The sequence below is a fragment of the Oncorhynchus clarkii genome, chromosome 14 (genome assembly GCF_045791955.1).
Source record: "Oncorhynchus clarkii lewisi isolate Uvic-CL-2024 chromosome 14, UVic_Ocla_1.0, whole genome shotgun sequence".
Taxonomy (NCBI): Eukaryota; Metazoa; Chordata; class Actinopteri; order Salmoniformes; family Salmonidae; genus Oncorhynchus; species Oncorhynchus clarkii.
Genome location: NC_092160.1, coordinates 8,460,405 through 8,485,011, shown reverse-complemented (window position 1 = coordinate 8,485,011; position 24,607 = coordinate 8,460,405). Strand labels below are relative to the sequence as shown.

General features: G+C 40.6%; 2 protein-coding genes and 1 non-coding gene across 6 annotated transcripts in view; 1 reads left to right on the top strand and 2 right to left on the bottom strand.

Moving 5' to 3' along the window:
* Window positions 1–4,311, bottom strand: part of LOC139366220 (cleavage stimulation factor subunit 2-like) — a 28,566-nt gene extending 24,255 nt beyond the window's left edge. For all 3 annotated transcript variants that reach the window (XM_071103450.1, XM_071103451.1, XM_071103452.1), the window contains exons 1-3: window positions 4,093–4,311; window positions 3,538–3,616; window positions 3,213–3,382 (exon numbers count right to left, since the gene is read on the bottom strand). In XM_071103450.1, coding sequence (XP_070959551.1) covers window positions 3,213–3,382; window positions 3,538–3,616; window positions 4,093–4,171 — 328 coding nt within the window. In that variant the 5' untranslated portion in view covers window positions 4,172–4,311. The remainder of the gene's footprint in view (window positions 1–3,212; window positions 3,383–3,537; window positions 3,617–4,092) is intronic.
* An 846-nt stretch (window positions 4,312–5,157) lies between these two features.
* LOC139366218 (BCL6 corepressor-like 1) overlaps window positions 5,158–24,607 on the top strand; it is a 48,603-nt gene continuing 29,153 nt past the window's right edge. Inside the window, exons 1-2 of one of the 2 annotated variants that reach the window (XM_071103449.1) lie at window positions 10,925–11,965; window positions 12,377–12,609. Coding sequence is in view for 1 of the 2 variants with exons in the window: in XM_071103448.1 (XP_070959549.1) it covers window positions 5,225–5,274 (50 nt within the window). In the remaining variant the exon portion in view is untranslated. Of the gene's footprint in view, window positions 5,275–10,924; window positions 11,966–12,376; window positions 12,610–24,607 lie in introns of those variants that run through there. The other variant, XM_071103448.1, reaches the window with a different exon arrangement.
* On the bottom strand, window positions 9,783–9,855 carry trnav-uac (transfer RNA valine (anticodon UAC)). Its single transcript has one exon. It is a non-coding gene; the product is annotated as a tRNA-Val (tRNA).

The window sequence follows — 24,607 nt, the reverse complement described above, 5'->3', positions numbered from 1 at the left end:
TGATGGAAGCAGTCTTGGAGTGTGGAGTCAGCTTGGTCGGACCAGCGTTGGACAGACCTCAGCGTGGGAGCCTCTTGTTTTAGTTTCTGTCTGTAGGCAGGGATCAACAAAATGGAGTCGTGGTCAGCTTTTCCGAAAGGGGGGCGGGGCAGGGCCTTATATGCGTCGCGGAAGTTAGAGTAACAATGATCCAAGGTCTTTCCACCCCTGGTTGCGCAATCGATATGCTGATAAAATTTAGGGAGTCTTGTTTTCAGATTAGCCTTGTTAAAATCCCCAGCTACAATGAATGCAGCCTCCGGATAAATGGTTTCCAGTTTGCAAAGAGTCAAATAAAGTTCATTCAGAGCCATCGATGTGTCTGCTTGGGGGGGGATATATACGGCTGTGATTATAATCGAAGAGAATTCTCTTGGTAGATAATGCGGTCTACATTTGATTGTGAGGAATTCTAAATCAGGTGAACAGAAGGATTTGAGTTCCTGTATGTTTCTTTCATCACACCATGTCACGTTAGCCATAAGGCATACGCCCCCGCCCCTCTTCTTACCAGAAAGATGTTTGTTTCTGTCTGCGCGATGCGTGGAGAAACCCGTTGGCTGCACCGCCTCGGATAGCGTCTCTCCAGTGAGCCACGTTTCCGTGAAGCAAAGAACGTTACAGTCTCTGATGTCCCTCTGGAATGCTACCCTTGCTCGGATTTCATCAACCTTGTTGTCAAGAGACTGGACATTGGCAAGAAGAATGCTAGGGAGTGGTGCACGGTGTGCCCGTCTCCGGAGTCTGACCAGAAGACCGCCTCGTTTCCCTCTTTTTCGGAGTCGTTTTTTTGGGTCGCTGCATGGGATCCGCTCCGTTGTCCTGTTTGTAAGGCAGAACACAGGATCCGCGTCGCGAAAAACATATTCTTGGTCGTACTGATGGTGAGTTGACGCTGATCTTATATTCAGTAGTTCTTCTCGACTGTATGTAATGAAACCTAAGATGACCTGGGGTACTAATGTAAGAAATAACACGTAAAAAAACAAAAAACTGCATAGTTTCCTAGGAACGCGAAGCGAGGCGGCCATCTCTGTCGGCGCCGGAAGTACCGCTTACCCCTCAGGAGGCTGAAAAGATGTGTCATGGGCCCTCGGATTCTCAAAAAGTTCTCCAGCCGCACCAATGAAAGCATCTTTACTGGATGCATTACCGCTTGCTATGGCAACTGCTTGATATCCGACCGCAAGGCTCTACAGAGGGTAGCACGTACAACCCAGTACATCACTGAGTCCCGTGCCATCCTGGTATCGAGGCGGTGTCAGAAGATGGCCCTAAAAATGTTCTAACAGCCACTGAAGTCAGACTGTTCTCTCTGCTACCGAATGGTAAGCACTACCGGAGCGCCAAGTCTGGGACCAAAAGGCTCCTGTACAGCTTCTGCCCAAAGCCATACGATTGCTGAACAGTCACTCAAGTGGCTACCTGGACCATTCGCATTGACCCCTTTTTATTTTAGCACTGACTCTCTTGCCCTGACTCTATGCACACTCACTGGAATCTACCCACACACACTGCTACTCTGTTTATTATATATCCTGATTGCCTAGTCACTTTTACCCCTACCTACATGTACATATTACCCCTGCACATTGACTCTGTACTTGTATATAGCCTCATTGTTGTTATATTGTGTTACTCTTTCCTTTCTTATTTTGTGAATTACTTATATATTTTTTTTAATTGGTACTCTTGGGAAAGGGCTCGTTAGTAAGCATTTCACGATAATAGCCTTATATAAAAATGTCTCATACAATGTAGGCTTGCATTGAACACCACAGTCTACTGTAGGCTACATCATAGTAATCAAAAGCTATTTCCATGTCAAAATGTTATGGGATTTTTGCCATTGGTTTTGTTGGTAGGCCTACACTATGCTCAAATAGTCTATTGGCAACTGTCTAAAACTGTAAGGGTACATCCTCAGAGCAGTTGCACAAAATTCTCACAATGTTCAAGTTTCTGCTCACAAGACCTAAAATTTGCACAGTGTCCCAATTTGTTTAGGTAACATTGCGTATGGCGAAGCTACAGACAATGAACACAATTGCATTTTACCGAAGGGCAATTTGAATGCACAGAGATACTGTGAAAAGTTTAGGCTCATTGTCGTGCCATTCATCTGCCGCCATCACCTCATGTTTCAGCATAAAAATGCACGGCCCCATGTCGCAAGGATCTGTACACAATTCCTGGAATCTGAAAATGTCAGTTCTTCCATGGCCTGCATATTCACCAGACATAACCCATTGAGCATGTTTGGGATGCTCTGGATCGACATCGTGTTCCAGTTCCTGTCAATGTCCATTAACTTCCAAAAGCCATTGAAAAGGAGTGGGACAACATTCCACAATCAACAGCCTGATCAACTCTATGCGAAGGAGATGTGTCGCACTGCATGAGGCAAATGGTTCTGATCCACTCCCCTACTTTTTTTAGGTACCTGTGACCAACAGATGCATATCTGTATTCCCAGCCATGTGAAATCCATAGATTATGGCCGTATTTATTTAAATTGACTGATTTCCTTTTATGATCTGTAAAACCCGGTAAAATCTTTGAAAATGTTGCATGTGGCGTTTATATTTTTGTTCCAATATAGTTCAATTAAAATGGTGTAATACTTTGGAAGAAGAACTATTTCCCTAAGAATCCTGTTTACATGGACACCTGATGGCCATCTGATAAATGCAGAACATCGCCAATCAAAATACATTTCCTAAGACAGCAACCATGTTATTTTTCAGAAGCATATTTTATTCTGAGTTCAGGTATATAAAGTTTGTATGAACTACTTCTAAGAAGCATACATTCAGTTGTTCCGAACTCACTTCACTCTAGATAAAGAGGGTGGCTCGCTCAGCTGGTGCTAGCACATGCACAGATCAAATACACCGCTGTAACACCAATTAAGGTGTTTACGTGTCCTAATCATTCAAAATATCGCTCAGAAAACAGGGTTTAAGATAAACAGACCAAGGTGTTTACATGATTATTGCATAATCAGGTTAATATTGAATTATTACTGTGTATGTAAACCTAATCCATGTAGTTAATAGTGCATTGCAGTAGATACTTTCCATTGTGGATAATACTGAAGTGCATACTTTCCATTGCGGTTAATAGTGAACACTTTCCATTGTGGTTAATAGTGCACTGCAGTGCATACTCACTCTTGAGCTCTTCTTTATTCTTCTCACTAGCAGCATTGTCGACACGGAGAGCTCGGCCACTGAACTCTCTTCCGTTCAGGTTCCGCATGGCACTGAGGGCGGTCTCCTGGTCTTGATACTCACAGAAGCCATATCCTTTTGGCTTGCCTGTCTCCCTATCATACACTAACCTGAAAAATAGTGTAGGGTTACAAAACCATTTTCAAAAGGTGACCAAAAAGACATATTAGCATGTAATTACTTGAAGAATAGCCTAGTGCACAGCAGCAATTGTTTTAGGCAGATGAAACGGTGAACGTTGCCTTAATTAAGACTGCTTACGTACCTAAAGCTGACAACAAGCCCGACTTCTGAAAAAATGTCTTTCAGTTGCTCCTCTGTAGCCTCATATGGAATGTTTCCCACTGTTAAATTGAGTTAAGAGTTCAAGACAGCAACTCGACTGAGTTGTGGAAAAACTTACAGAATATAAGAACCCTAAACAACTAACATGCAAAAGACATGAGCGGCAGAGTTCTTAGTTAACGTTACTGTTGTCTATGGCTGAACCACCTGTTGCTAGTAGCAATGTGTGATGGTAATTCAGACACCATTAGTAAACTAGCTAGTTAACTATAAAACGTGTTAACACGGGTATACACTTCGCTAACTTGCCACATACGTCTGTGATACAGAGAATACCTTGGCTAACTAACGTGAAGCACACTTGCTAGCTATAAAAATGCGTTTGATACTAATCCTGCACACATTAGTTAGTTAGCTATCTGCTGATGTGCTATGTCTAGCGCGGTTTGTAAGCTATCCAGCTCGTTAGCTGTGAGTACAAACGTATTGTCCGACATACACTTTTGAAACAGTATTCCCCCATCAATAAATTTACCAAAGACAGAGCGCAATGAACGGTCAACAGCGGGATCTCTACCAGCGGCAGCAACAACAGCAGCTGCTAAATTCGCCATTTTAGGGAATAACAAGTGTAACAACAGGAAATGCTAAACTTTAAAGTGTAACACCATCCGGTTTACGAGGGAGGCTCGTTCAGTGTTTCAATGCATCAGCGTTTCATCACAGATGATCCATTAGGTTGCATATTGACCAGATACTCTAATGGCCGTTCTAACAATGAAAATAAATCATAAAATAAAAGGCAGTTGGGAGGAGGCAAGATCAGGTGGGACCATTCGCGCCAATGAGAGGGCAGATAAGCGTGTGAACAACAGACACAACGGTTTCCATTAGTTACCACAGCCACCAAGTCAACATGGGCTATATCGTAACAATTAGCTTTTTGGTCTTCATGTAAGAATATGGTTATGCATAAGGTTACGGTTAGGTTTAAAATCACATTTTAAGAAGATAAAGTGTCAAATGGGCGAGGTGTACGACTTTGTGGCTGTGGTAACTAGTAACGACCAGACAACTCCGGTATTGTGTTTGGATGTTACGTGTCCTACTTATATCAGTACACTGGTAACAACCTAATCGTTACGAAACTTATATTTGATCAAGTAAGCCACACGTAGCAAATAAGCCATTCAATGTTTTGTTAGCAAAATTCGATACTCTGCCATTGGCCTCCATGCAAAAACTCCTGGCTTGAGCGAAAAAACAACTAAAAACGCCACCCTCTGGAGCAGACAGTATTTGGGCCCATATATCCCTCTCGCTTCGCCTCTTCCTCTCTGGTTTCATACTAAACTATCATTGAATGAACGCATCGTTCATTCCTTCCTCCTTGAAGTGAGGAGTCATTGATTCAATTAATGAAAGTACCTACATGTTTCCGGTGTTGTCCACTGAAATTGTACAATTTCAATCATATAACAGCACTACTATTCATATATTTGCATACATAACGTTCACATTTGGCGGGAAAAACACACCAGTTTCTTTGTCCAATAGGGGGCATCGTTTCTTGCAGCAGGTAACATGCATGCGCCTTGACTAACGTTTTAGTTCAGGGACCTCTGGGTGCCAACTTCATAAACGCTTTTATATAGCTTGCTAAACAAATGGGTCAAGTCAAGTGTGCGAACACAGAACATATACATTTAATTATTTGGTAAGTAGCTAATGTGAAAGCTGAGATGAATGAATGATATGTGTAGGCATATTGCTAACATTAGCCTCGCCCTGGCTATCTAACGTCTGCCATTCTAGTTAACTTCCTTGACTACAACGCGCTTGAATTGATAGCTAGCAATAAGCTAGCAACATGTATCTATCCGAATTTTGCGAACAAGCTAGTTAGTTATTAGTTTACCTAACTAGCAAGATTGAATTATTAGACAGTTCCTCCATGTGGACCAAGATAACTAACTAGCTAGTATGCAAGTCTAAGATTATCATAGATGTCAGTGCTGTTATCAGACACAGTCAAATATTTTCTTAGCAGTTAGGTAACGTTAGCTAATTTAAGTCATTGTGTTTCATTTTCAAAACGGGCAAACATGTCAATTTAGGTTGAGTTTAGTTTATGAATGGAATGCTTTTTAAAATGATGTCCTCATAGTGTCTATTTATTGCCCATAGTGTGTATTTATTTAGGAAAAGCCACCATTGTAAGTCAATTGATAATTGGTCATAACTATCTGCTGTATATGTTTATGCAGAGTCACAATACCCAGCAGGATTTATCACATTGAAACGATTTAATCTGAAATCAGTGTTTAGTCATAATTCTTCTAGAATACTCATTATGGAATCAAATGCATTATGAGAGAGTGGAGAAAGTCTTTGAGGAAGTGATAGGCCCAATCCCAAATGGACTCCATAACCTGCCTATGCCCTATGCACTTGTGGAGATCTGAGAGGATTTGACAGGTGTAAGCAATATGGTAATAGCGCCACTTTGCCCTTTGATATGCTAGGTGGAAGTTTCACCATGTTGCTTATATGAATCAATTGAAAAAGAAAAGGAGAGCTTCACTCTAGGACCTGAGATGCAATAATTGTATAACCAACGGTTTATATGTCCATTTGGGATTGGGCCACAATGCAGAGGACATGGGCATGGTGGCAGCACAGTTGGCAAGGATATCAGCCTGGATCAGCTAGAAGTGGTTTTTCAAATATCCAGTCACCACTGTCTGTTTTACAAGGCTAGCCTGAGAGAGTGCTGTATCCTTATTAACTCACCAATTATCTTGGAAGGCCTTGGGACCCTGTAAAGAACAGATTTAACAGTAGGGGGTGCTAACTAACAAGATAAAAAACAAACAGCTTGATCATTGGTCATTTATTTTAGTCCACAAGGATTCAATTATTGTAATTACTGGTACTTGCTACCTATTAGAAAAACACGGACAATACAACCACAATGTAAAGAAATTGCTTTGGATATATAGTTATTGTTGCTGAGACTTTTTAATTGGGTATTTTGTAGGGCTGGGAATTGCCAGGGACCTCACGATACGATTCAATACAGTGCATTTGGAAAGTATTCAGACCCCTTGACTTTTTCCACATGTTGTTACATTGCAGCCTTATTCTTAAATGGATTAAATAACTAAAAAAAACTCAATCTACACACAATACACCATAATCAAAAAGCGAAAACAGGTTTTTAGACATGTATTCAAAATTTAAAATATTGAAAAGTATTCAGACCCTTTGCAATGAGACTCAATATTGAACGGAGCAAAGTACAGAGAGATCCTTGATGAAAACCTGCTCCAAAGCGCTCAGGACACCAGACTGGGGCGAAGGTTCACCTTCCAACAGGACAACAACCCTAAGCACAGAGCCAAGACAACGCAGGAGTGGCTTTGGGACAATCTTTGAATTCCCAGCCAGAGTCTGGACTTGAACCCAATCGAACATCTCTGGAGAGACCTGAAAATGGCTGCAGCAATGCTCCCCATCCAACCTGAACATTTCAGAGTATCTGCAGAGAAGAATGGGATAAAATCCCCAAATACAGCTGTGCCAAGCTTGTAGCGTCAATACCCAAGAAGACTTGAGGCTGTAATCACTGCCAAAGGTGCTTAAATTCTGTTTTCAATAGAAGTATGGCATAATGAGTATTATGAAGTCAAGTGTTCACCTTGTAATATTTTAAAACAAACTGATAGCCTACTCATGTTACATTCAGAAATATTTCACCTGCCTGGATATCGTAGGTGTGAATTATTAGCTAAATTACTATGATTACTATGATTATCATGAAACAAGAATCTTCAGACGTCGGGGGGTACGCCGTCGGGGGGTACGCCAAATAAAAATGTGATTCACATTTTTAAAAGGGGTTTAACTTTTTTCCCCTTGACATTTTCAAACAGTCCGTTTATATTTTCCAATGGTGCTATACATTTGGGTGAGGTTTTTTTCTCGCCTGAGTAGCCTCGTTTCACTGCCAAAAATAAAATTAAACCATCTAGTGTTCAGCGAAATAACAACACAATGTCAAATACAGCTGGCCTAGTCAAATAATTAACATCCAATCGCATTAACCGTTACTCTCTTGCGGGAATTCCACTAACGGTCCGTATCTAGCCAAACGTAGCTGCTGCTCATGTTGGTATCTGTACTGATGGTGCAAAAGCCATGACAGGGAGACATAGTGGAGTGGTAACGCACGTGCAAGCAGTTGTTCCCGATGCCACTTGGGTACACTGCAGCATCCACGAGAGGCTTTTACTGCCAAGGGACTGCCTGACAGCTTGAAAGATGTTTTGGACACTACAGTGAAAATGGTTAACTTTGTTAAGGCAAGGCCCCTGAACTCTTGTGTATTTTCTGGATTATGCATTGATATGGGCAGCGACCATTTAACTCTTTTACAACATACAGAAGTGCGCTGGTTATCAAGGGGCAAAGTATTGACACGTTTTTTAAAATTGAGAGACGAGCTTAAAGTTTTCTTTACGCCCATCATTTTCACCTGACTGACCGCTTGCATGATGACGAGTTTCTCACACGACTGGCCTATATGGGAGATGTTTTTTCTCACCTGAATGATCTGAATCTAGGATTTCAGGGACTCTCCGCAGCTATACTCAATGTGCGAGACAAAATTGAGGCTATGATTAAGAAGTTGGAGCTCTTCTCTGTCTGCATTAACAAGGAAAACACACAGGTCTTTCCATCATTGTATGACTTTTTTTGTGTGCAAATGAACTCAAGCTTACAGACAATGTCAAATGTGATACAGCGAAGCACCTGAGTGAGTTGGGTGCGCAATTACGCAGGTACTTTCCCGAAACGGATGACACATTATCATTATCCCTTTCATGCCCTGTCTCCAGTCCACTTACCGATATCATCGAAATTGCAACAAGCAGTTCAGTGAAATTTTAAAAATAAAAACACAGCACGCTCCCGGGAGAGACGAAGATTGAAAGTCGTGCGTCCTCCAATACAACCCAACCACTGCACGCATCCAACCCGGAAGCGACGAAGATTGAAAGTCATGCGTCCTCCAACCACTGCTTCTTAACACAGCACGCATCCAACCCGGAAGCCAGCCGCACCAATGTGTCAGAGGAAACACTGTGCACCTGGCAACCTTGGTTAGCGTGCACTGTGCCCGGCACAGGAGTCGCTGGTGCGTGATGAGACAAGGATATTCCTACCAGCCAGCCCTAACCCGGACAACTGTGCGTCGCCCCACGGACCTCCCGGTCGCGGCCAGTTACGACAGAGCCTGGGCACAAACCCAGAGTCTCTGATGGCACAGCTGGCACTGCAGTACAGCACCCTTAACCACTGCGCCACCCAGGAGGCCCAAAAATTTAATCAGAAGCCACTGTCAGATTTCTGGATTGGGCTGTGCTCAGAGTATCATGTCTTGGCAAATCACACTGTTAAGACACTGATGTTCTTTGCTACCACGTGCCTATGTGAGAGTGGATTCTCGGCCCTCACTAGCATGAAAACTAAATACAGGCACAGACTGTGTGTGGGAAAAGATTTAAGACTGAGACTCTCTCCAATACAACCCAACATTGCAGAGTTATGTGCATCCTTTCAAGCACACCCTTCTCATTAACCTGTGGTGAGTTATTCACAATTTCCGATGAACAAATAAGGTTTTATATGTAAGATGGTTAAATAAAGAGCAAAATTATTGATTATTATTATATTATTTGTGCCCTCCTATAAGAGCTCTTTGTCACTTTCCATGAGCCGGGTTGTGACAAAAACCCGTACTCATTCTTATGTTTAATAGATGTATCCTATAGTGTGTGTGTGGCAGGCTTACAATGATGGCAAAAAAACAACATTTGAGTGCGTTGACCCTGGTGCTAGAGGTGGTATGCAGCTGGAGGTTGAATGTTTGAAGGGGTACGGGAGTATAAAAAGTTTGGGAACCACTGGCACAATGCAGTTTACAATAGACAGCTTGTTTGTTATTGAGATAATACATAGGAGGTTTGGTACCATACTGGCATGTACTATAGACCAGTGACCAATACATCTGTGATTATCTGAGAACAAATGTTGTTCCTATATGTCTAAAATGTTCATTAGATAACAGATCTTAGATATTTATTCGTGATGTGTGTATTAGTCTACATTTAGCTATCAGTATGGAGCGTTTAATGTTTTCTCTAGGTCAACAAAAAGTGGTGGTTCCACTGGGGCTCGAACCCAGGACCTTCTGCGTGTAAAGCAGACGTGATAACCACTACACTATGGAACCAGGTGGTAACGTTGGTCAAATACACTGTTCTTGTAGATGACGGCGCCACGGTAGTTCTGAATGTTTTTCATTAATTAATATTGTTTGACCTATATTAGATGTATTTAACTGCTTGGAATATTATGAGATGATATCTTCATTTTTGAGACACGCATGGAATTGCAGTCTTGTTGGAATTGATTAGCTGTATAGGCCTATATTAATGCCGGGGAGTGCAGTCGTGTGTATAACTGCATTTGCAATGGCAAGCTATTTGGTTTAGTGCTGAGTTGTGTCATGTTAGTATTATAGCTTTCTGCTTTGATTCAGCACCTTCTGCGGCATTAAACCTGCGCCATAAATAGTCACCAAATACGAACTTGATCTAAAAATGTCAAAATGTACACGTTGCATGAACATTAAAATGCCGGCCTATAATAAACTGTATTTAATCCGTACCGGCACTGACATACCTCTCGTTGAGTTGGATCCATAGGTTTTTAGCGCACAATGTTGTGCAAAACCGAAACTTTTACCAGGTTAAAGTGACACCATATTTCTTTCCCCTTGTGAAATGTCCGGAATGCATTGGTTATGACGGATTGTGTAATGGGTCTGTATACATAATTTGAGCCACATGGTTATTTATTTAAAGTGAATTGACCAATAATAACGGTTTTATAAATTGGAGAACATTTGAAAGGCTCTCCAGTCTCGACAGCACGTTCGTCGGACCAACTCATGCTGGTACAGTATGACAAACTGTTATCCATTTCCGTCGCCTGTTTTGTACAAATGAGGAAAGCAGGGCACCGTGAGACACACCCTCGTGACCACCACACAGGCTATTGACAGGGTTCTTGTTTATGGGGAGGTAAAACTGGTTGCCTACTGCCTACATTATACTTGACTGGCTTCTTGGATTTCCACTCTAGTCACCCGTATCGAGTAGAAGGTTGAGGTCTATAATCTACCTGTGTGAAGCTAGCCACAATAAGGATTAGTCACAATAGTAGGTAAGGCGCCAATCGCAAGGCTGTACAGTGCGTATATGTTTGCCCAACATGGTCTCAGAGCAGTTCGTATTATTCTGTAAATAAACGATGGCATGTATTAATTTGTGGATGACCATCACCTATTTCGTAATATATGTTACGATTTACAATTCGTATTATATGTTACGAATTTGCAAAACGTACAACATGTTACCAATTTGAAAAACATACAATATGTTACGAATTTGCTAACGTATGATATGTTACGAATTTTAGCTAGGTGGTTAGATTGCAAACATTAGCTAACTCGCCAATGTAAACTAGGCTAGGGGTTAGGATTAAGTCTATGAGTTAGGTTAAATGGTTAAGGTTATGGTTAGCTAAAAGGGTCAAGGTTAGGGAAAGGGTTAGCTAACATGCTAAGTAGTTTTAAAAAAAAGTAGTAAGTAGTTGAAAAGTTGCTAATTGGCTAAAATGCTAAAGTGGTCTGTAATGAGATTTGAACTCGCAACCTTTGAGTTGCTAGAAGTTCGTGTTAACCACACTCCTTTCGTTTTTGCCTGAAATAACCATCTATCTAATGTAACTACAAACGTAGCATACACTAAATGGGAGTGTTCTCGGATTTATGTACAGAATAGGTTGCAGCACACCCAATGCAATTATACAGTTTAATAAATCCAATGTTTTTTCTGTTTATTGTCAAATTAATACATTATTGTATTTTTTTTTATACCTTATATAACAACATACCTTGCTTGTTTAGCATTTTCTAGTCCAAATATGGCCTTATTCCACTATTTGTATCCGTTTGGATGTTTCAACAGGGACTTTTATTTTGATGGCGAAATGCAAATCCTTATTGTGGCTAGCTTCACTCAAGTCTCTAAAACTCAGTAACTAAACGAGGTGTCCTCTCTTCACATCGCATATTTAATAACGCAATTTTGGGACATTGTAGTGGAAACAGGACAGCAACGTTGAGACGGATTCTGCCGAAGTTATTTGTGTCTTGGGTGTAATTATAGGGGACTAGAATGCGACGTAAAGGAAATGTGCATTCTTATTGAATGGCAATAATAACTTTACAGTAATATGAAGAAGGACACACCTGTCCAAACCCTCATGATAACAATGTAAGCTTTTACACAACACGTATTTTATGTCATCATAGTGATCATGTGTTATGCATTGCAGGGGGAAAAAATCCCATATTTGTGCCACAATTGTTTTATACTTATAGTTTAGTATCTTTCCTTACATTCATATCATTGTCGGGAAGAAATATCCAGTAGCCAAATCGTATGATGTGCCTATGCTTAATAACTACCATTCTGTCAGCTATCTAATGATGGTTCATAAACACACACTTTCAGCCATAACATCACTTGGGTCATCAGAGTTTGGCTGTTGTGGTAGACCTATTTCCGTATTAGAAGGGATGATTCTAATTTCCAAAGATGATTCCAAAAATGTCCATGTTTTGAATAGGAATTTACAATTATATAAGGGCTCGACTACGGTCACCACCTGTTATTCACCTGTAGGCCTCTGTCGGCGCTAGGACCCAGGGTGCGCGATTTTCATCTCCAGCTGCTGCGGTCTGAAAACGGGCGATGAGAGAAGATCGCGAGGAGAAGCCGACATGTCACACTGGAATTATTCTACCACAAAAGCACATTCCTGACCCATAACAGAAGTCATCAAGTCTCAAACAATCACTTGTCGTGGTGTGAAAAGCTCTATTTGCAAGCTTTGAACGGGCAGTTTGGAGCGCAAGGTAAGGCGGTGCGATACCATGCGATTACTAATAACAAAGGCGTACATACTGGAGAGCAGGGGGCAATAAGGGGGGCATTGCACAACGGCATGGAGGGCAACAGTCAACTCTCCCAAACTTTTGCTGTGAATAATTGTGTACAGTAAAGTTTGTAAATCCACGTACAGGCCATAACAAACCTGTCTAACGGTATTCAAGGTATGCATTTTGGTAACGTAAAGTCTTCAAGTGTGAGGATAAACGTGTCACATGTTTCTTGGGGTGAATTCCTGTCTCAGTCGGCAGTGGCCCACATTATATTTAGCTAAGGCTACTATAACCAAAAAAGGTCGTGAATTCTAGTTTCACTGTATTTCATTATAACATTAATATTCCATCTGCCATGAGTTTACACATCGTGGCATCCTCAACCTGCCAACTCAGAGCATCGTCTCCAACTTGTTCCCTGCCTCCATGGTATAGCCTACATCAGGTCCAATCCTTTTACGCACATATGAACAAAAGTGATCGTCTTTTTACATAGTTGGTGGTGACATATTTCATGCTTTGCATGATTTACTACGTTCGCAACGTAAACATTTGGTCAGGTAATGGCAACCGCGAACTCAGATGGGACATGCCATGCTGTAGCTACTATATAGCAGCAGTATCCCAGGCCTAGGTTGTTTGGACGAGGCGTTCGAATATTCCATAAATCGACCAAATTTACTCTCCGTAGCCTAAGCCCCATTTTGAAAGGGAACGACAGTAATTTTGACGAGGCCTCAAACAAAACATTGTGGCTTCATTCACTGTAAACTTGCTGTTTTGAGTGTTATTGTTTTAATCACCAGTCAAATGTGCACTGGAGTGTGCAAATGTATATTCACTGTATTTACGTTTTTTGAGCCTATGGCGTCAAACGTTCACTGGTCGTGGCAGTGACCAAAACTAGTCGATAGCTGAAGACCGGAGCAGCCGGCCACAACCGGGATTGCTTTCGCTCTGTCGTTGAGGTCTCTGGGTAACCCCGCTCTGACACAATGCAATGTGGAGACAACCTGGTTCCTCTTGTGCTCGATAGGGAGGCACAACAATCAGTCGTGTTATTCCGTAGCTCGGGTAGTGTGATGTGTATATTGGTTCTATTTTGATATTTGGCAATATGTCAACGACTAGTCTGTCAGCCGACATGCAACACTCAGTGCTGTTCGCGAGTGAATGGTGTTGGGCAATGGACAAATGATCCTACACTCCAATAGCTAGCTACCTTCACCGAGATGAAGGCTGCGAAATAGTAGAAAGACGAAAATGTATCCGGTGGGGTGCATCACCGTGCAGCAACGGCCGGGAGAGAGGAAATAAATAGGTCATTGTTAAACAACAAACTTGTTTACTTCCATTATCATTTAGACTACCAGACATTTAGACAGTTGCTATAACCGGGTGTATATATTCCAGTTATGTCATTCACAAGTCTGTGATATTGTATTCCATAAGCTACTTAGTTTATACCTGCGTATGATTTAGGTAAGATTCCTGCGCTGGCCTGATTAAAGGTATCCGAAATTGGGAAAGCCAGATGTACCAAAGGCTTTTTTCTAGATGTCAACTGTATGAACGCGTGGCCTGCTGAATGTTTTGGCGTACGCTATTGTGTCTATTCTGCATTAAGCAGACAACACAGGCTTCGAGACCTGTCTTTAGGCGGTTTGACCTTGCAAGGCAATAGAACTTATAGGTTCTCAGCTCGCATATTATAGCCTCATTATAATCGAGTGGCGAAACATTCCAGTGTATTTTTAGGACAAGCCTGTTCAAGTTAACTGTAAAATGTATCCATCCACCTGACACTCGTTGACACTTGCAACCGGTATTAAATTGGTGGAAATGCTGATCCTCTAACCTTGATCATTCACACCTATTTTACCTCAGCATTTACAACTATGAAAATAACTAATCAATGGTCCAAAACGTGAAAGATGTGTTGTTAATTGTTAATTACCACCTGTAATGGCGTATATGAGAGGAGTGATTATCAGCATCATATTTCATCATGAAAACGTGTAGGTCACTTCAAATATTGAAATGCTTATCTCTCTCTAAACAATCTCTCTGAACTATCAGCCAACAACTTGGGCTGATACACTTCTCAAACATCAAACATTTCTTATTGTATGCACATATATTGGTCATCATGATAATCACTCAATAAAAATGCGTTCATACATCACATGGTGCCAATAGTATTTAATATTGTATGGGATAAAGGTCGAATTTCTGAACGCATAATGCATATTTTTCAAAAATTGATTCATCTCACATTCAGTAGGGGACAGATCGAAATTTACCAGGGGGAGGGGCTGGTCCAACTTGAGGTGTCTTTAAAAAAAGTGCACTTCCCTTCCCCAACGTTACAAATGTTTTCACATGACCTTCCCCTTGTACAGTAAAATACATTGAAATCCCTCCTTCCTCAGAAGTAACTAAAAATAATGTTTAAGACCACAAATAAGAATAACTGTAGCGACCCTTTGTTTATATAGGTGGATATCAACGTTGGGGCAAAAAAGTATTTAGTCAGCCATCAATTGTGCAAGTTCTCCCACTTAAAAAGATGAGAGAAGCCTGTAATTTTCATCATAGGTACACTTCAACTATGACAGACAAAATGAGATAAAACATTCAGAAAATCACATTTTTAATGAATTTGCAAATTATGGTGGAAAATAAGTATTTGGTCACCTACAAACAAGCAAGATTCCTGACTCTCACAGACCTGTAACTTCTTCTTTAAGAGGCTCCTCTGTCCTCCACTCGTTACCTGTATTAATGGCACCTGTTTGAACTTGTTATCAGTATAAAAGACACCTGTCCACAACCTCAAACAGTCACACTCCAAACTCCACTATGGCCAAGACCAAAGAGCTGTCAAAGGACACAAGAAACAAAATTTTAGACCTGCACCAGGCTGGGAAGACTGAATCTGCCATAGGTAAGCAGCTTGGTTTGAAGAAATCAACTGTGAGAGCAATTTTTAGGAAATGGGAAGACATACAAGACCACCGATAATCTCCCTCGATCTGGGGCTCCACGCAAGATCTCACACCGTGGGGTCAAAATGATCACAAGAACGGTGAGCAAAAATCCCAGAACCACACGGGGGGGGGGGGGGGGGGGGGGGGGGGGGACCTAGTAAATGACCTGCAGAGAGCTGGGACCAAAGTAACAAAGCCTACCATCAGTAACACACTACGCCGCCAGGGACTCAAATCCTGCAGTGCCAGACATGTCCCCCTGCTTAAGCCAGTACATGTCCAGGCCCGTCTGAAGTTTGCTAGAGAGCATTTGAATGATCCAGAAGAAGATTGGGAGAATGTCATATGGTCAGATGAAACCAAAATAGAACAATTTGTGGTACAAACCCAACTGTTCGTGTTTGGAGGACAAAGAATGCTGAGTTGCATCCAAAGAACACCATACCTACTGTGAAGCATGGGGGTGGAAACATCATGCTTTGGGGCTGTTTTTCTGCAAAGGGACCAGGACGACTGATCCGTGTAAAGGAAAGAATGAATGGGGCCATGTATCGTGAGATTTTGAGTGAAAACCTCCTTCCATCAGCAAGGGCATTGAAGATGAAACGTGGCTGGGTCTTTCAGCATGACAATGATCCCAAACACACCGCCCGGGCAACGAAGGAGTGACTTCGTAAAAAGCATTTCAAGGTCCTGGAGTGGCCTAGCCAGTCTCCAGATCTCAAACCCATAGAAAATCTTTGGAGGGAGTTGAAAGTCCGTGTTGCCCAGCAACAGCCCCAAAACATCACTGCTCTAGAGGAGATCTGCATGGAGGAATGGGCCAAAATACCAGCAACAGTGTGTGAAAACCTTGTGAAGACTTACAGAAAACGTTTGACCTCTGTCATTGCCAACAAAGGGTATATAACAAAGTATTGAGATTGTTATTGACCAAATACTTATTTTCCACCATAATTTGCAAATAAATTCATAAAAAATCATACAATGTGATTTTCTGGATTTATTTTTCTCATTTTGTCTGTCATAGTTGAAGTGTACCTATGATGAAAATGACAGGCCTCTCTCATCTTTATAAGTGGGAGAACTTGCACAATTGGTGGCTGACTAAATACTTTTTTGCCCCACTGTACATCCCTCCCTACCTTGTAGGCTTACCCAATATAGAAGGCTTGTCTTGACAATATCTGAATGTCATTGAAGTTTTTGGTGTTTTCTAACAGATGTCTCTTTCCATTCATCAATTGGCCGCTGCATAGTTTGGATTTATATATTTTATTAGTCGGTTTTTAAAAATACATATATACACAAAGATTTAAAAAGTGACCGGGATGCACGATACAGTCGGGGACTTATTTCCATTGTGGTCAATATTTTTTACATATACAATTACATAGATAGAGCCGAAAAAATGCTCAACCGCCAGATGAGTATGAGGGAAAAGCTTGTATGGCTGGTAGCTTATTCTTTAGATGTTTGGGGCTGCTTGTGAACCATGATGTACAAGCATAATCAAAGTGACATTGGACTAGCGCACTAGCTACGTTTTCATCCAATTGGCGACAGATTTTCGGAAATCTTCATAAAAACAATATGCCATTTCAGAGTTAACATTTGAAAAATGTTGCGCCGGACAACATGCCCGGGAAGATTTAAATTTACCGGACATTTGAGGAATTTACCGGACATCCATATGCATTCAGATCCAACCTGGCGCAACCAGTGCCATCAATATATGAGGGATATTGGCCAAATGAGCCACATTTACGTATCCTTAAAAACAGCCTATTACAAATTACAAAAACACTATTACTTGTGTTTCGATGTGTAGCATATGCTAAACCTATTTTTGCTATTGTTTTTAGGCTACTTTCCTAAAACAATAATTGTCCACCTCACGGTTCATTTGTATCAGGGCATTGTATGCATAGGCCTATAGGCTTAGGTGTCCACTGTATGATATTAACAATTTAATAAATATATACAGTAACTATCAAAAGTTTGGACACACCTACTCATTCCAGGGTTTTTCTTTATTTTGACTATTTTCTACATTGTAGAATAATAGTGAAGACATCAAAACTATCAAATAACACATATGGAATCATGTAGTAACCAAAAAGTGTTAAACAAATGAAAATATATGTTATATTTGAAATTCTTCGAAGTAGCCCTTTGCCTTGGAGATTGCTTTGCACACTCTTGACATTCTCTCAACCAGCTTCATGAGGTAGTCACATGGGATGCATTTTAATTAACTGGTGTGCCTTGTTAAAAATTCATTTGTGGAATTTCCTCAGAAATTGCAGCCCAAATAAATGCTTCAGAGTTCAAGTAACAGACACATCTCAATATCAACTGATCAGAGGAGACTGCATGAATCAGGCCTTCATGGTCGAATTGCTGAAGAAGAAAAAAACACTACTGAAGACACAAATAAGAAGAAGAGACTTGCTTTGGCCAAGAAACATGAGCAATGGACATTAGACCGCAGGAAATCTGTCCTGTCCCTGATGAGTCCAAATTTGAGATTTTTGGTTCCAACCACCGTATCTTTGTGAGACGCAGAGTAGGTGAACAGATTATCTCCGCATGTATGGTTCCCACCGTGACGCATGGAGGAGGGTGTGGGGGTGTTTTGCTGGTGACACTTGTGATTTATTTAGAATGCAAGGCACACTTAACCAGCATGGCTACTAGAGGTCGACCGATTATGATTTTTCAACGCCGATACCGATTATTGGGGGAACAAAAAAGCCAATACCGATTATTGGAGGAACAAAAAAGCAGATTAATCAGCCGATTGTTTTATTTTTATTTGTAATAATGACAATTACAACAATACTGAATGAACACTTATTTTAACTTAATATAATACATAAATAAAATCAAATTTGCCTCAAGTAAATAATGACATGTTCAATTTGGTTTAAATAATGCTTATAGCTTCCGTCCCTCTCCTCGCACCTCCCTGGGCTCAAACCAGCAACACAACGACAACAGCCACCATCGAAGCAGCGTTACGCCATCCCGTCTGGTTTGTGCTTAGTGGGACTTTCATTTGTTTCAACAGTATAATGACCCAAAACACACCTCCAGGCTGTGTAAGGCCTATTTGACCAAGTAGGAGAGTGTTAGAGTGCTGCATCAGATGACCTGGCCTTCACAATCACTGACCTCAACCCAATTGAGATAGTTTGGGATGAGTTGGACCGCAGAGTGAAGGAAAAGCACCCAACAAGTGCTCAGCATATGTGGGAATTCCTTCAAGACTGTTGGAAAAGCATTCCAGATGAAGCTGGTTGAGAGAATGCCAAGAGTGTGCAAAGTTGTCATCAAGGTAAAGGGTGGCTACTTTGAAGAATCTAAATTCTAAAATATATTTGGGTACCACATGATTCCATGTTTTATTTAATAGTTTTGATGTCTTCACTATTATTCTACAAATAGTAAAAATAAAGAAAAACCCTTGAATGAGTAGGTGTGTCCAAACTTTTGACTGGTACTGTATATATAAAGGAAGAGAAGCTTAGGCCTAACCCCAGAGAGATAGAGATATGTTGGTGGCATGTTATGACATCGACATGTATTTTTTTATGTCTGATGGCTACTGCGTCTGCTATACAGATATATACTGAAATAAAATATAAATGCAACAATTTCAACGATTTTACTGAGGTACAGTTCATATAAGGAAATCAGTCAATTGAAATAAATTCATTAGGCCCTAATCTATGGATTTCACATGACTGGGCAGGGGCGGGCCTGGGAGAGCATGGCACACCCACTTGGGAGCCAGACCCAGCCAATCAGAATTACTTTTCCCCCACAAATGGGCTTTATTACTGACAAAAATACTCATCAGCTGTCTGGGTGGCTGGTCTCAGACTATCCCGCAGGCGAAGAAGCCGGATGTGGAGGTCCTGGGCTGGCATGGTTACACGTGGTCTGCGGTTGTGAAGCTGGTTGGACGTACTGCCAAATTCTCTAAAACAGTGGCCTTTTATTGTCCCCAGCACAAGGTACACCTGTGTAATGATCATGCTTTTTAATCAGCTTCTTGATATGCCACACCTGTCAGGTGGATAGATTATCTTGGCAAAGGAGAAATGCTCACTAACAGGGATATAAACAAATTTGTGCACACAATTGGACATACATAATGAGGGTAATTCATGAATTGTATTATTGGTTATTTTAACCAATGCATTGAATTGATAATTTTTTACCCAACGCAATGGGTTATCTAATCAACCAACATTTGGGTTAACTAACCCAATAGCTGGTTTCATAATAACCCATCTATATTCTTATTTGTATTTATTTTCTCCCTATTTTAATACTATTGTCATTAATTTAAGCAACAATACAATATTTAGATACTGAATGATGAAAGTAATGGATAATACAATGCATTGCCAAGCATAAATCATTTTTATTTCCTGCTAATAAAAGGTTTTCATACCATGTCAATGTGATTATTAATATTTAATAGTTGTATTTAACAGCTTTACACTTTAAACCCCTACCCATCAATACCCCACTCCCATTCCTTAACACATGGGATGTAAAAGTTAGAAAGAGACAAATACACTACATTTCAAAAGGTCCAGAAAGCGGTGTTTCCCCTATATTAATTTAGCATTGGCGCATCGCTGCTGCTAAATTGTTGCCCTCACTGCTAAAAAAAAAAAACTGTAAACTGGGTGGGACTTCCTATGGGTTAAGGAAGGATCACATAATTCCATCCAGTTCATCGGGAGTGCTCAGACAATGAATTATACTTGTGAGCAAACATTCCATAACCGCATGTGGCAGTAAATTGTCAACCTTGTCTTTATACCCGTTCAAACAACACACTTCAGGTGGCAGTGTGCACCCTTTCAGTTTGTTTACCAACTCAGAGAAGTAGTAGGTGAAGAAAAATGTACTACTTCAAAATGGAGATGGCCTCAATGGCACTGCCCATTCTCTCACAGACACCATAATGGGACAGATGCAATGTTGCGTCCTCTAAATATCGCTATGAGAACACTATTAATAGATTTATGTAATAATTGTTAGCAAAGATGCAGGAACGTTACACTAGTTAAATTATATTTGGGTTTAATATAGAATTCTCTGGTGATGTAATTGAGATCAAGAGATAATTAGTGAAACTGAACATAATAAAATGTTCATGCATTTTGGAGTAGAATGTCCCCAGTAGTGACCTTCTCACAGTCATTCAACAAAAATGTAATCTCCCGGGGGGCATGGCCCCGGACCCCCCTGGGAAGACCACAGCTTGTATACTTACATGTTGTATTATTAATATTATTATTATTGGGGCGGCAGGGTAGCCTAGTGGTTAGAGCGTTGGACTAGTAACCGGAAGGTTGCAAGTTCAAATTCCCGAGCTGACAAGGTACAAATCTGTCGTTCTGCCCCTGAACAGGCAAGTCAGTTAAGAACAAACATGGTTAACTAACCCACTGTTCCTAGGCCGCCATTGAAAATAAGAGTTTGTTTTTAACTGACTTGCCTAGTTAAATAAAGGTACAATAAAAAAAATAGGGGTGAATCATTTCCCCATCCATTCTGTATGACCATGGAGGCAGGATGGCAGGTACCACCTTCAGGGCCACATCACAAAACAGGTCTATAGGGGAAAACAAATCCCAAATTATTGGATCAGGGCATTGGTATGTCAATTTCCATAAAGAACAAGAAAAGTATGATGTCGAAAAGCATATTTATTATTGGCCTAGTATATTTTTCACATTGTCTTACCATTAGAAGGGTTTCAGCATCCTTTGCCAGGTCACTTGCCCTTTTCTCCCCCTATGGAAGACAACAACAAGTCCGATGAAACTCCATCACAGGTCACCCCTGCATTTGATGAAACACAATATACAGTTGAAGTTGGAAGTTAACATACACCTTAGCCAAATACATTTAAACTCCGTTTCACAATTCCTGACATTTAATCCTAGTAAAAATTCCCTGTCTTAGGTCAGTTAGGGTTACCACTTTGTTTTAAGAATGTGAAATGTCAGAATAATAGTAGAGATAATTATTTATTTCAGATTTCATTTCTTTCATCATATTCCCAGTGGGTCAGAAGTTTACATACACTCAATTAGTATTTGGTAGCATTGCCTTTAAATTGTTTAACATGGGTCAAACGTTTCGGGTAGTCTTCCACAAGCTTCCCACAATAAGTTGGGTGAATTTTGGCCCATTCCTCCTGACAGAGCTGATGTAACTGAGTCAGGTTTCTAGGCCTCCTTGCTCACACACGCGTTTTCAGTTCTGCCCACAAATTGTCTATAACATTGAGGTCCGGGCTTTGTGATGGCCATTCCAGTACCTTAACTTTGTTGTCCCTAAGCCATTTTGCCACAACTTTGGAGGTATGCTTGGGGTTATTGTCCATTTGGAAGACCCATTTTAGCTTTAACTTCCTGACTGATGTCGTGAGATGTTGCGTCAATATATCCACATAATTTTCCTACCTCATGATGCCATCTATTTTGTGAAGTGCACAAGTCCCTCCTGCAGCAAAGCACCCCCACAACATGATGCTGCCACCCCCGTGCTTCATGGTTGGGATGGGGTTCTTCGGCTTGCAAGCCTTCCCCTTTTTCCTCCAAACATAACGATGGTCATTATGGCCAAACAGTTCTATTTTCTTTTCATCAGACCAGAGGACATTTCTCCAAAAAGTATGATCTTTGTCCCCATGTGCAGTTGCAAACCGTAGTCTGGCTTTTTTACGGCGGTTTTGGAGCAGTAGCTTCTTCCTTGCTGAGCGGCCTTTCAGGTTTTGTCGATATAGGACTTGTTTACTGTGGATATAGAGACTTTTGTACCTGTTTCCTCCAGAATCTTCACAAGGTCCTTTACTGTTGTTCTAGGATTGATTTGCACTTTTCGCACCAAAGTATGTTCATCTCTAGGAGACAGAATGCGTCTCCTTCCTGAGCAGTATGACGGCTGCGTGGTCCCATGGTGTTATTACTTGCGTACTATTGTTTGTAGAGATGAACATGGTACCTTCAGGCATTTGGAAATTGCTCCTAAGGATGAACCAGACTTGTGATACCATTTTTCTACCATTTTTTTCTGAGGTCTTGGCTGATTTCTTTTGATTTTCCCATTATGTCAAGCAAAGAGTCACTGAGTTTGAAGGTAAGCCTTGAAATACATCCACAGGCACACCTCCAATTGACTTAAATTATGTCAATTAGCCTACCAGAAGCTTCTAAAGCCATGACATACAGTGGGGCAAAAAAGTATTTAGTCAGCCACCAATTGTGCAACTTCTCCCACTTAAAAAGATGAGAGGCCTATAATTTTCATCATAGGTACACTTCAACCATGACAGACAAAATGAGAAAAAAATTCCAGAAAATCACATTGTAGGATTTTTAATGAATTTATTTGCAAATTATGGTGGAAAATAAGTATTTGGTCACCTACAAACAAGCAAGATTTCTGGCTCTCACAGACCTGTAACTTCTTCTTTAAGAGGCTCCTCTGTCCTCCACTCGTTACCTGTATTAATGGCACCTGTTTGAACTTGTTATCAGTATAAAAGACACCTGTCCACAACCTCAAACAGTCCCACTGTAATTTTCTGGAATTTTACAAGCTGTTTAAAGGCACAGTCAACTCATGTGAACTTCTGACCCACTGGAATTGTGATCCAGTGATTTATAAGTGAAATAATCTGTGAAATTACTTGTGTCATGCGCAAAGTAGATGTCCTAACCTAATTGCCAAAACTATAGTTTGTTAGCAAGAATTTTGTGGAGTGGTTGAAACACTTAGGTTGGAGTCATTAAAACTAGTCTATGTAAACTTCCGACTTCAACTGTATATATTTATTTGAAACAATGTTTTAAACTGAAGAAATACAGTGCCTTCACAAAGTATTCATACCCCTTGACCTATTCCACATTTTGTTGTGGTACTGCCTGAATTCAAGATCGATTAAATATTTTTTTTTCTCACCCATCTACACACGATACCCTATAATGACAAAGTGAAAACATAATATTATAAAACATTTAAAATTTAATGAATATGAAATATAGAAATAAATAATTTACACAAGTATTCACACCCCTGCGTCAATACATGTTAGAATCACCTTTGGCAGAGATTACAGCTGTGAGTCTTTCTGAGTAATTCTCTAAGAGCTTTGCGCACCTGGATTGTACAATATTTTGTCATTATTCTATTCAAAATTCTTCAGGCTCTGTCTAAATGGTTGTTGATCATTGATAGACTACCATTTTCAAATCTTGCCATAGATTTTCAAGCAGATTTAAGTCAAATATGTAACTCGGCCACTCTGAGCATTCACTGTCTTCTTGGTAAGCAACTCCATTGTAGATGTTTGCCTTTTTTTAGGTTATTGTCTTGCTGAAAGGTGAATTCATCTCCCAGTGTCTGTTGGGAAGCAGACTGAATCAGGATTCTGACTGTGCTTAGCTCCATTCCGTAATTTTTTTATCCTGAACTGCCCATTCATTAACAAGTACAAGCATACCCATAACATGATACAGCCACCATGTTGTATTGGATTTGCCTCAAACATGTATTTAACTTCTTGCTCCTACTTGAGACGCAGATGTCTCAAGTAGACACCTGGAAATGCAAATGCGCTACGCTAAATGCTAAATGTACTCGTTAAAACTCAAACGTTCATCAAAATGCACATGCAGGGTATTGAATTAAAGCTACACTCGTTGTGAACCTAGCCAACAAGTCAGATTTTTAAAATGCTTTTCGGCGAAAGCATGAGAAGCTATTATCTGATAGCATGCAACACCCCAAAATGCCTGAATGCGACGTAAACAAAGATTTAGCGTAGCCGGCACTACACAAAACGCAGAAATAAAATATAAAACATTCATTACCTTTGACGAGCTTCTTTCTTGGCACTCCTATATGCCCCATAAACATCACTATTGGGTCTTTTTTTCGTTTAA